The 13,252-nt window shown below is 47.5% G+C and overlaps 1 protein-coding gene across 1 annotated transcript; it reads right to left on the bottom strand.

The window, feature by feature from the left end:
* Nucleotides 1-7,910: 7,910 nt before the first annotated feature.
* ARC (activity regulated cytoskeleton associated protein) lies at nt 7,911-10,685 on the bottom strand. Its single transcript, XM_028736053.2, has one exon. It carries the CDS (start codon nt 10,139-10,141, stop codon nt 8,921-8,923), a length of 1,221 nt encoding a protein of 406 aa, XP_028591886.2. The 5' UTR covers nt 10,142-10,685; the 3' UTR covers nt 7,911-8,920.
* Between the last annotated feature and the right edge of the window lie 2,567 nt (nt 10,686-13,252).

Raw genomic sequence — 13,252 nt, 5'->3', positions numbered from 1 at the left:
TCGAATCAGAACCAAATTGAATTGATGCCAACCCAGGTTTCAGCAGAATTGGGTTGAGGCAGACCCAACACAGATCAGGTCCACCTAGAGCAACCTGAGACTGTCCAAAAAGGGTCTGGCAGCAAGCAGAGCGGAGAGAAGGAGATTTATGCAGTCAGCCTATGGGAGTCTCCTTTCCTCTCCTGACCATATGTTTAATTAAGGTTTAAAACCAGGGCTTTTTTCCAGCCAGGACTTGTCGGAACTCAGTTCCAGCACCTCTCAGGTGGACTCCATTGCCACAATTCAAAGTGTTGATGCTGACCTTTAAAGCCCTAAACGGCCTCGGTCCTGTATACCTGAAGGAGCGTCTCCACCCCCATCATTCTACCCAGACACTGAGGTCCAGCGCTGAGGGCCTTCTGGCAGTTCCCTCACTGCGAGAAGCCAAGTTACAGGGAACCAGGCAGAAGGTCACACACTGGTGTGGAACACCCTCCCACCAGATGTCAAAGAGAAGAACAACTACCAGACTTTTAGAAGACATCTGAAGGCAGCCCTGTTTAGGGAAGCTTTTAATGTTTGATGCATTACGGTATTTTAATATTTTGTTGGAAGCCGCCCAGAGTGGCTGGGGAAGCCCAGCCAGATGGGCGGGGTATAAATAATAAATAAATTATTATTATTATTATTATTATTATTATTATTATTATTATTTGTGATGAGGAACAAGGAAAGTGTTCATGTTGTGTTCTGGCACCTATGTTTTTTAGAATAACTGCACTGTTTAAAACTCATATTAAACTGTGCACCACTCCTTCAAATTAAGGTCTGTTTCTGTGTTGTTTTGGCCGCCTATTATTCCATGCCAGATCCTGGTCACTCCAATGGGTAGGATTGTGTTGTTGTTGTTGTTTAGTCATTTAGTCGTGTCCAACTCTTCGTGACCCCATGGACCAGAGCACGCCAGGCACTCCTGTCTTCCACTGCCTCCCGCAGTTTGGTCAAAATGGGTAGGATTACCACAAAACAAATAAAAAATAGTAGCCCAGCGGCAGCCACTATAGCAAAGGGATGACCAATCTGGGACTGGGAGATGTTGCCGAGAACAAGATTTCAACAGAGGGCAAGAGAAGGAGGGGAAGGGACTGGATACAGAAGGCCAGAAAGTGCATCTTGGGCATGGCTAATTTCAGTGAATCAGAACCAGATGGATCCCTCCCACCAACGGGTCCTCCACAGATGGCAGAAGAACTGGAGACCGCAGACCTTTCTGCTTGTAGTAGATTTATGATTCAACAGATGTGACAACTCAGCTGAGGGGCGGCAGAGGAGGAAGGCTGAAGGTTTTGTTTATATAGTGTGAAGGGGGCTGTAGCTTCATGTAGAGCCACACACTTAACAGTCAGATCTTAGCATCCCCTGTCAAGAGGCAACATTGGCAGAAAGGCTGGGGAAGATTCTGGAGATCTGTTGCCAGATGGAATTATTATTATTATTATTATTATTATTATTATTATTATTATTATTATTTATACCCCACCCATCTGGCTGTGTTTCCCCAGCCATTCTGGGCAGCTTAAAAGGTAAAGGTAAAGGTACCCCTGACCATTAGGTCCAGTCGTGGCCGACTCTGGGGTTGTGGCGCTCATCTTGCTTTATTGGCCGAGGGAGCCGGCGTACAGCTTCCATGTGGCCAGCATATGACTAAGCCGCTTCTGGCGAACCAGAGCAGCGCACGGAAACACCATTTACCTCCCCACCGGAGCGGTACCTATTTATCTACTTGCATTTTTGACGTGCTTTTCAACTGCTAGGTTGGCAGGAGCAGAGACTGAGCAACGGCAGCTCACCCCATCATGGGGATTCGAACTGCCGACCTTCTGGGCAGTATACAGCACATTAAAAAATTGTAAAACATTAGACATTTAAAAAATTCCCTAAAGAAGGCTGCCTTCAGAAGTCTTCTAAAAGTCAGGTAGTTGTTTATTTCCTTAACATCTGAAGGGAGGTAATTCCACAGGGCAGGCACCACTACCGAGAAGGCCCTCTGCCTGGTTCCCCGTAACCTCATTTCTCATAGTGAGGGAACTGCCAGAAGGCCCTCAGAGCTGGACCTCAGTGTCTGGGCTGAATGATGGGGGTGGAGACGCTCCTTCAGATATACTGGACCAAAGCCGTTTAGGGCTTTAAAGGTCAGCACCATCACTTTGAATTGTGGTTGGAAACGTACTGGGAGCCAATGTAGGTCTTCCAAGACCAGTGTTATGTGGTCTCGGCGGCCGCTCACCAGTCTAGATGCTACATTCTGGATTAGTTGCAGTTTCCAGGTCACCTTCAAAGGTAGCCTTACGTAACGCACATTGCAGTAGTCCAAGGTGAGATAACTAGAGCGTGCACCACTCTGGAGAGACAGTCTATGGGCAGGGAGGGTCTCATCCTGCATACCAGATGGAGCTGGTAGATAGCTGCCCTGGACACAAAATTGACCTGTGCCTCCATGGACAGTTGTGAGTCCAAAATGACTCCCAGGCTGCATACCTGGTCCTTCAGGGGCAGAGTTACCCCATTCAGGACCAGGGAGTTCCCCACACCTACCCCCCCCCCGTCCCCCCAAACAGTACAGGGTTAGAGAAAGCCAAGTTCTAATTTGGCATAAGGCAGTTCCATATGTTCACAGATCAGGCCTTAAGTTCAAATGCCATCTGTTAAAGAACTCAAGTAAAGCTCAGGAGGCCCAAGAGCAATCAGAATTGATAACATGTGCCCACTGACCATAAGAAAAACCCTGCTAGGAGCCATCGTGGCTAGTAACCATCAATACCCTTATTCCTCCACAAATTTGTCCGAACGTCTCTCAAAGCCCTGTGGGAGTGAGTTCCATAGTTTAACTATCCATTGCATAGATATGGGCTTTCTTTTCTCTGTCCTGGTGGTTAATTGTAACAAGAGTTATTTATAGAATCGTAATACAGAGATACATAGTCAAGCCATCTAGTCAACCACTCCGCAAGAATAGGGTACATCTTTCCATGCCTCCCAAGTCAGCTCTGCAGCGTAGTCCACAACTGCACTACAAATTAGAGGCGCCATCTTCTTAAGAAGATTGAGGGAGCCCGTGTGCTACCTTCACACCCTCCTAGTGCATTTTTGCCTAGCTGGGTTGTGTCCCTGAGCTCTGATAGTGCTGTTTGTGTGTCTGGATGGAGAATACAGAGAGGTTTGTGTGTGTTTACAAAGGAAATATGTTCATTGCTCCATCCACTTTTGCCTGTGACCTCCTCACAGCTCAGGAAGTTGCCCAGAAAGCAATGCAACCCTTGATCTCAAGAAAAGGTTCCTCACTCCAATCTGCTTCGACTGGTTTCCCCAGTGTCAGGCAGAGAATGAATCTTCCCCATCACCTGTTGCTACCTGACTTTTTAAAACTGGACACACTGCCAAGAATGGAACCTTCTGCTGACTGCATGAGCAAAGCGAGCCAGTAGCCTAGAGCCCCTTGTGCTCTTGACAAGGGCAGCACCTCCTAGAGAATAAATCACTTTACTGCAATAGCCACATTAGAAATTACTACAAGCAAGGACTCGAAGCATCCGGAGGGAGGACAAGGTGGAGAGGAAGGGTAGAAAGCTTCTCTCACATTTGATCTCACCATGTCAGCAATGCTGCAGCACTGCACTCATATAAGTCATGCACTTATTCATAGTCTGACAAGTCGGACACGGAGCAATGGATCCAAACTACAAGAAAGAAGATTCCACCTAAACATTAGGAAGAACTTCCTGACAGTAAGAGAAGTTCAACAGTGGAATTTGCTGCCAAGGAGTGTGGTGGGGTCTCCTTCTTTGGAGGTCTTTAAGCAGAGGCTTGACAACCATATGTCAGGAGTGCTCTGATGGTGTTTCCTGCTTGGCAGGGGGTTGGACTCGATGGCCCTTGTGGTCTCTTCCAACTCTATGATTCTATGATTCTAAGTGATTTTTGCCCTTGCCTTCATGCCTGCACCCCCACCTGGGTCCAGATTCACTGCCCCTATGTATGCCTTTGCTGTAAGCTCAGCTAAACTGCACAGGAAAAGTTACAGGTAGGTAGCCGTAACTGGTCTGCTGGTCTGCTGTAGTCAGAACGAAATTAAAAAAAAATTCCTTCCAGTAGCACCTTAGAGACCAACTAAGTTTGCTACTGGTATGAGCTTTCGTCTGCATGCACACTTCTTCAGATACAGGAAAAGCAAGCTAGTCTAAAGCTTGCAACCTGTGCCCTTGTAATCCCAAGCTTTCAACAGATCAATTGTGTGGGTGGGCAGGAAAGGAAGAATGAGAGTCAAGACTGGGGTTCTTTTAGTCAGTTATCACAATGTTTTATTATAGAAATCTACAAAAAAAGAAGAACCGAACATTTTCTTGCTATGAACAGACTTTGCTACAATTGCTTTGCAGCTGAAGAACGCTGTCTTTGTTTTATTTTTATTCATTTCTATCAAAAGCAGGGGCTGACACAGCCTCTTATGTTTCACCACCAAAGTGATACCATAAGGAACAAGTGGCCTCGTACAATCAGAAGAGAGTCAAGTGGTTTGGGCATACGTTGAATATTGAATCCCCAAGCCCATTTATCGACACAATTCATAATGCATCAGTAAGTTCACCTTCTGTGCAACGCACAGCGAACTGATGAACGTTCAATAGTGAAAATAAAACCAGAAATAGAAAACGGCTTTCTTGGAATAATGGAACACAATGAACAAGATTAGGTTTTGGTTCTACACACATATTTCGCACACACAACCTTGCCCCCGACTCTCCCTCGCAAGATGAACACCATCAAATCTCTCAATGGGAACTTGATGGTGAATTAGCAAGCTCCCATTGGTTAGAAGCCATTGGTGTAGTGAAAAAGACAGCAATCTTATTGGTCCAGTCCCTAAAGAACCCCAGAACTATAATGTCACATAGGTGTCATTCCAATTAATGCCTGAAGAGTTAGTGGGGTGGTGGTCAAGAGATAGAAGAAAATGATATTTAGGACTCTCTGAAGGTCCACCATCTTCTTCAGGTTAGCATTCATTCATTCATTTATTTTTAAATGTAATTGTCCTGTCCCTGAATATTCTTCTTTAGACAGCTGAAGGTGTCTAGCGCCTTCTTAGCTGTGAGCTGGAAGATATCAGAATATGGCAATATGAGATGATTTGGCACATTGACATACATTTATAGACAGTCGGAACCTACACAAGAGCTGTAGGCCAAGTAGTTTTGGAAGAAAGAAGAAACAAAATCCAAAACCATCTCCAACCCAACCTGTTTGACAGGTGGAATATGAAGTGAAACTTCTTTGAACATCAAAAAAAGTTTTAGTTAAATGCACACTGCATACAATGGTGTGCATGTCTTTGCTTACTAGTTAGCTCAAGAAAGAAAGAAAAAGGGGAGCAGCCAAGCAGCCAAAGAAATGGACTTCCTTGTGGTTCTTCTGGCCTGTGTGAGATGCTGGACATGCCCATTCATCTCGTACCTGATTGCCAGCTGTCCTAAGGCTACTGCACCCACCTGGCCATTCAGCCAAACATATTTGATTCCAATGTGCTTTTCTGAACATAAAAGTGTTCAAAAAAATTTCAGCTTTGACTGCCCAAGCTCCATGGACAGTGGAGTTCTCTTTGGCCAGTAGAGTTCTCAGGATATAGTGGACTGAGCTCTTTAATCTGAACAGGAAATGAATTTTTACCTTACCTCCCTGCCCTGCCCACAAAACCCTCACGGTCACCCCCAGTTACAATCAATAAGCAACACCCCAGTTACAGTATCCCCTTCCTTAGTCAGGTCCTGCATTCAAGTTCTTCAGACCTTCAGCCACCCTTCATGCCCCCAATCCCATAAATCATATTGCTATAGTTGTCACTTTGAGTCTTTGCAGTTTCCGCAGTGAGTGTGGTCCCTGGAACACATTTCCCCCCTTTGCTGGTTGCATCATGTATAGATGTGCCTTTTTCTCTTTTTCTCTGCCCTCGTAGCTGAAGCATCTTTTCTGGCATGTTAGCAGAGTTGGCATTTTCTTCCAGATGTCGATCTTTCTGAGATGCACTTTCATAGGTGCCAGCTGCTTGCCAACATAGGAGTGATGACTCAAGCAATCAAGGAGCTGACTCTTTCTATCTGCAGAAGGACAACAACTTCCTGAAATAAAGGGATGTGAAGGTTAGATGGTGAATTAGGAAAATGGAGAGAAGATCTTTGGAGGTTTGGGCTGTCAGAGGAAGTAGACCTTGAAATACCAGCTGCTGGGAATGGCAGGTGGTTGAGGAGCTGATGCACTCAGGTTCTGCTTGTGAACTTCCTATGGGCATCTCTTTGGCCACTATGGAAACAGAGTACTGAACAATCGCCAAACAACGGGGGGATTTGCAACGTCATAGTTGCAAAGCAGCGTTTCAGAATACAGGAAACTAAGTGTATCCTTTGAGTGGGAAGGACTCATTAGGGATTAATAGGTACAATGGGCATTCAGAAGTTGGCGTCTGCTGGGGTTGGACTAGAATTAAGCCATGATTGCAGACAGCTATTTACCTTCTCCAAGTGATCTCCGAACAGGAGCTGCAGGAGCTTTTTGGAATCTGACGTCCATCCAGCCCGACTGCATGATGGGACTTTCTGAGCCGCCCTTCTGCCTCCATCTCTGCTCCACATGCAATTCAAGAAGTGCTTCACTCCCAACCGCTTTTGAATGAGTCACTGAAAGAAAGAAAAAACAGAAAGCGGAACATGAGCTGTGAGCCAGATCAGCTTCAGCAACACAATGTACCTTTGCATTAGCTATTGTTCCCCTTCTCTCTGTGAGCTCCAGCAGCAAATCTTTGTGTGAATGAGCATCACTGACAGCAGACTGTCCATAGCTGGGCATACGCTTATGCATGGCAGCTGGAGATCTGCCTGTTCTCTAGGAATGAATGCTCCCTATTTTGCTTTTGGCTCTTTCAGAAACTGGAAGAACTGACTCTTTTGCTTTCTGCAAACCACTCAAATGATTCTGGGGAAGGGTGCGGGAGGAATCATACTTGGAAGCTGATAGGGTGCTGAAAGATAGGGTGCTGAAAAGCCTTCCCCTATCCAGAACATGAAAGGCAGAGTGATAAGTCAGCTCTCAAGTATACGGAGAGAAAAATTAGATTAGGCAACTGCTGGGGTTTCTTCTAACTCTGTCTTGTAAAACAGGGGCATCCAAAAAGGTTCCCTCCAGATGTTATTGGACTACAACTCCCATCAACCCCATCAAGTCCAGCAACATCTAGAGGGCACCACATTGACTACTCCTGCTGATGGTGGGAGAGAGATTTCACTAACCCAAATCCATACAGCCTCTCTAAAGATATTTGCTTTCTCCTAGCAACATCAGTCCTAGATTTAAGCATCTCTTTTGCAAATTAACATGGACCACACTTCATAAATCCCGTTTGGAAATGGCATCTTTCCACTTCCCTAATTATCCCTACCCACCCATATCTGACTTTGATACAGCTGAACTTTGTTTCTCCAAGTTTGATGGCTATATTTGTCAACCCTACTGGCATAAAGTCAATGAGCCGGGAAGATTTGTATCTTACCTGTAGCCTGTGGGAAGAAGTCGCACCCTGAAGGCTCTCAGAACGGTTGGGGTGATATCTTGCTCTTCACAGCTTCTCTTGCATCAGTGGAGCCAGGAGCAGGTCTCCGTGCGAGTTCTGCCTTCTTCTAGTCCTATGGACTAGCAAGCCATTCTAAAAGGCTACAGCTGGTTCCTTCCTTCAGTTCTACGACTGTAGAGGGCGCAGACTTTCTGTAGCAGAGACTTCATGCTTCATGTTTCGTTTTTTTCCTCTCTCCAACTACCAAAGTTTCTCAAAGTTGCCTGTCTTTTGCTTCTCAGCATTGGGGAAAGCCGTTTAACTTTCTTTATTTTGAAAAAATTCTCAAAGGTGTTCAATGGATGTGCCATCTCTATCTTCTTGGTGTAGAGATTAAGGTGGCATGACTTCTTAATTCAAGTTGTGTTTGTATGGAACTATTTTTTTTTTAAAAAAAATAGTCTAGGAAACTAACCCCTGTACAACTTTAGAGTGCTTTTTGTTCTTTCTGTTTAGGATCTTGATGTGAGAAGTAGGCGCCCCACCCTCACAAAGCCCTATCTTCCCAAAATCTAGAATGTAGAGGAGCAAAGCATCAGCCTCATGGCCACTCTGGAATGTGTGGCTGATGATCCTTCTGGAGCTGAAAGACCTGAATGCCCAAGTCAAAGCCAAAGAGAATCCAGAGGTCCACTTGGAGATGGAAACATGAGAGTTGGGTGAGAGCAGGGGATGGGTTAATTTGATGGCTGAAACTCCTGCTGAAGACCTTCAGGACCTCCCCAAACTTGCTAAAAGTTCCCTTCCCCAATCTGTTTGGAGCTCAGCTGAAAAGTTGGAAGAAGCAGGAGAAAGAGGGGGAAACCAATAGCTTTCAAGAGAGTTAGTGAAAGTCCACTGATGGTTCCCAGAAGCGGGGAGGAGAATGTCTGGAAGGAAAAGCACCTTGAAGGAAAGGACTGATGTGAGCGAGAAGGAAATCCTTCTGTCACGCCCGATGAAATTCCCTGGGAAGCTGTGCCCCAGGAGGTGTGGCTGCCTCTGCCACGACGAAGAGGCTGGTTTGTCTTTCTGACATAGTCCAGTCCTTGCAATGGCTTTTTAAAAAGAAATCCTCAAAAGAGCCATCCATTATCCAGCTTGAACCATCTTGAGTGATTCAGGCTAGCCACGCTCTCAGCATGGTTGATCTTGAAGAAAATTAGATTTTCCTCCTACCGGTCATTAGGCTGAGTGTATCTTCAGAACCACCATGGCTGAAGTTCTCAGATGAAAGGAAACCGCCTTCCTAAATAATCCACCAACCCCCTTCTTTGTCATACCTGTTTCACACTACTCTGCTCATATCACTGTGGTTGGGACGGAAACCTCGGGTTGAGTTCCGTCACTAGCGATTGGGCTGGCAGTGGTGGAGGGAGGGAGGCTTTCCAATGAGTCCCTTAACTCAGGGGTCCTCTGGGGACTGGGCTCCTCAGAGTTGTCAAAGTTGACCTCAACTTCCTTGCCCCTCTGAATCAGCTGTTCTAAAGTTTTGGGGTAAGGGTGGCTGAGGAAGCGTTTGAGTTTGGGCTGGAGGGTCCCTACCACATACTGGATGACCTCCTCCTCCTCAGCATCAACGTAGAGGGTCTGGTACAGGTCCCTTTTGCGCCAGAGGAACTGATCTAGAGGTTCTCCATCCTTCTGAGGGAGATCCAGCTCTCTCTTAATGGCATCCCTGGTCAGGGTGCCCTCGCTATACTGAAGGAACTCCTTCTTGAACTCCAGCCAGTTCTTGACGGAGTCCTGCTTGTACTCCCACCACTTTTTGGCCGGCCCGTTCATGTGGTTCTCAATCTGAGAGAGCCAGTACTCCTCAGTGCCACCCACCTGCTTCAGATAGTCCTCCAAGTGAGTCAGGAACTCCCTGGGGTCCTCAAAAATCTGGGTCTCCACTGGGGAAGGTGGAGTATCTTCTGAAACAGAGACCCACTGGTAGGAATCATGGGACTGAGGCACGATAGGGACATCCCCAGTAGGAGGAGGTGTCAGGGCATACATCTGGCTCATGTCTAGGGCATAATCATAAATCTCCCCTTCACTGGGCCTGATCTCTGGGCCTCCCACCCCTACCGAGACAGTCTGCCTGTGGTTGTCTCCATGGCAGTACTTTGCCCCACCAGACTCGAGCCGGTCAGCCCACTTCTCCAGGCGGAAGAACACTTCCTTCCAGACATTCATCTCTCTCTTGACCCACCTCTCCAAGTGAGCAATGGTCTCCTGGCATCTAGACAGGCAGGCCTTGATGGACTTCTTCCACCTCTGGTTCTCAGCAGCTGAGGGGACATGATCCTCAAGGTTGTTCTCAAGTTTCCCCACCGACTTCTGCAGGCCTTTCAGCTCCCGCTCCACCTGCTTTGACACCTCGGTCAGGAGGTGCCGGTGGGTCCTCCTGACATGGTCTAGCATCTCCGCCCTACACTTCCCTATTTGGAGGATCACATTGGGCTTGTTGTTATTGGCCACGCTGCGGTGGCCCTGGAAAGAATGGAGGTTCACCTGGTTGATGTTGTCCAACTGCATGTTTCCTAGCTGTGGGCTAATCAAGCTTTCGCCCCCTTGACAGACTCTCTCCAAAAGTCGCAACCACCCAGTCCAGAAATGGACTACCCGTTTCCCCTGCAAATTACAAACACAACCAAATCAAGAAAATCACCCTGGGAAGTCTTGCCTTCCAACTGCCCTTGTGCTACAGCCAAAGTCCAGGACAATAAAAAGTTCTCTTCAGTGTCTGGTCCTTCCTCCGTCTCCCAGGAGTCCTTAATCCCCGAGCTGAGCTGTCGAGAACTTCCCCAGCAAGTGGTAATGCTCTCCGCTGTTGCCTTTGTCGTTCCTGCTGCTGCTTCCTTGCTTTCGAGTCTTCCTTGAACTTCACGCTAACAAGTGTCTGAATCTCTCTCTCCTCTGCTTAGCTGGAAAACAGAGAGCTATTTGCTTTCTCTCTGTGATGTGCCACTAGCTCAGACGGATCCCTATACTTATACACCACACACCTCCCTATGTGGGTGTAGCCAAGCCTCTGTGCTCATCGGCATCTTGCCGCTGATTGGAGGAGAAAGATTCAGTGGAAAACACAGCTCCTGGCAAGCATCTCTCTCCCTCGCCCTCCCCGGCTCCCTTTAGCTTCTCCCACCCCCTTCCACACACCCCCAGACTTGAGGCGAGAAGCACTTTAAAGGTTCTGGAGACAGTTGGATGGATGGATGAGTAATTCCTACCTTTTTCTCCTCACCCCTTTCAGCTCCCCCTTTCTCCCCCTCTCCACTCCCCCCCCCCAAAGAAAAGGTCTTATTCATCTCCCAACCCTTTATCCAGAAAGGCCCTTTTTGCAAAAGTCCTCAGACCCCGAAAGACCCCGTGACACGAGGGAGATGGTTTAAAAGCTCCCTGTGTCACACACCCTCCGCTGGCCAGCTGTGAGTTGCTCACCCACCTGCCCCCACACATGACACACTCACCCACAGCTGTGCAAACCCTCATTATTAGAGGCTAAGGGGTCAATGGCTGGGCAAAGTGGAAAGGGACATTGGTTTTATTTTCCAAACGGGAGGTGGGAATTTTGCCTCCAGCCGTTTTCTGTTATGTAATCGTAACCATATATGGGGGGGGGGGGTTGGAAGGGGGGAGAGCTGTCAATTTGCTGGTTAAAACCGGGGGGGGGGGGGTAGTCCTACCCTTCCAGGGTTTCCAGCCAATTAAGTCCACCCATCTCAAAGCTTTCCAGTTACTAAGCTTGAATCAGTTGCTTAATCACACGGTGCAGCCCACAGACGCAGATGAAGCTCAAACTCGTTGATGAAGCAGGAAGCCGAACCATAAAAGGACACCGGGGGTTTATATAACCAGGAGATAAAGAGATTCCCTTTCTGGAAAAGGAGATTGAGGCAGTGTGTGTGTGTGCTTCCCCTCCGGAACTCCAGCCCGTCATTCAGATGCCGGGCTGGGATGACAGGGTGGTGATGATACATTTTTAGGATTGGGGGGCTGCTCCCTGGAACTTACTAAGCAAGGTTGGAGGGTTATGTAACTTGGTGAGTACTTACCAGGACACCCCCTCCCTCCTTCCCACTCCCCAAAATGCACGATTTGCTTAGCCTCTGTTCTGGATGGAATCAGTCGATCAAAAATAACCACACAGCTGAATTTGCATTGGGTCTTTCAGGTGCCCCTGGAGGAATACAGAGCCTTTTTTATCTAGGGTGGTCTGGTTGTGGGGTGACAGGTGGCCTACGTTTGCTAGGGAACTGAACCCCGGCAATTTCTGCTTTGCGAATTTTCAGTACAGGTTGTGCCCTTTGCGATAGACTATGAGGCATGCAACATCTGATGTGGAGAAGGGGTGTTAGAGTGTAGGATTATTCTGTAGAGTTTAACTGAATTCCAGGTCCCTCTCTATGTGTTGTTTTTGTTTTGTAGGGGTCTCTGAAAATGTGATTTTTGTTCCCTGGGGCTTTTGAGAGGGAGGAGGGTTAGAGGTCGGTTCCTATGCCAGGAATTGAACCTGCGACATTCTGAATGCCAAGCAGGTGCTCTTCAACCGAGTTAAAGCCCTTCCCCAAATACGCAGTTCACATGTGAAGAGAGCGATGAATTAACACCGGAGGGAGAGAAGACAGGGAGAGACATCACATCCCACACCGGCTACAAATCCACATCTGCAGAAGGAAACCCTGCCAAAGGTGTATAAAGGGTAAAGGGACCCCTGACCATTAGGTCCAGTCATGGCTGACTCTGGGGTTGTGGTGCTCAGCTCGCTTTATTGGCCGAGGGAGCCAGTGTCTGTCCGCAGACAGCTTCCAGGTCATGTGGCCAGCATGACTAAGCTGCTTCTGACTAACCAGAGCAGCGCACGGTCCCCTATAATCTGGAAACCAGAGTGGACAGATTTCTAGCTTATGGGGGAATCTTTCATGCATTCAGCATGCTTCCCCTCTGCTGCAGATATGCTCCTAATGTCTCATAGACATCCTAGGACCAGGCCGGTTGCGAACGGTCCCATTCTATCTCCACGTGCTGCTAATTTTGTGGAAGGAAGAAAACCCAACACAGCTTAGGAGCTCAGTTATGAATTCTGCATTTCTGCCGTTACTTTTGTTGTCATTTAGTTGTGTCCAATTCTTCGTGACCCCATGGACCAGAGCACGCCAGGCACTCCTGTCTTCCACTGCCTCCTGCAGCTTGGTCAAACTCATGCTGGTAGCTTCACGAACACTGTCCAACCATCTCGTCCTCTGTCGTCCCCTTCTCCTTGTGCCCTCCATCTTTCCCAACATCAGGGTCTTTTCCAGGGAGTCTTCTCTTCTCCTGAGGTGGCCAAAGTCTTGGAGCCTCAGCTTCAGGATTTGTCCTTCCAGGGAGCACTCAGGGCTGATTTCCTTCAGAATGGATAGGTTTGATCTTCTTGCAGTCCATGGGACTCTCAAGAGTCCCAGGAACGTTAGCTGACTTGGCTAAACCCCTTCATGTTACAGAATTGAGACTCCTTAAAGGGGCAGCAAAACAGATCAGATGAACACACCTAGCGAAATGGATAAATTCACCCAGGTTTAAAATGCCATAGGCATTTATTCTAGATGTGTATCTCAGTGGTTTCTGGACAGATCACTCTGGAGGCAGCAATGCTTCTGAATACAA

The sequence above is a fragment of the Podarcis muralis genome, chromosome 8, assembly GCF_964188315.1.
Source record: "Podarcis muralis chromosome 8, rPodMur119.hap1.1, whole genome shotgun sequence".
In the NCBI taxonomy this organism is placed as follows: domain Eukaryota; kingdom Metazoa; phylum Chordata; class Lepidosauria; order Squamata; family Lacertidae; genus Podarcis; species Podarcis muralis.
Note: the sequence above shows the minus strand (reverse complement) of the source record. Positions and strands in the feature narration are given on the sequence as shown.

Bases quoted from the DNA above. Each gene is read 5' to 3' on its own strand.
- ARC (XM_028736053.2), bottom strand. From the start codon at position 10,141: ATGCAGTTGGACAACATCAACCAGGTGAACCTCCATTCTTTCCAGGGC.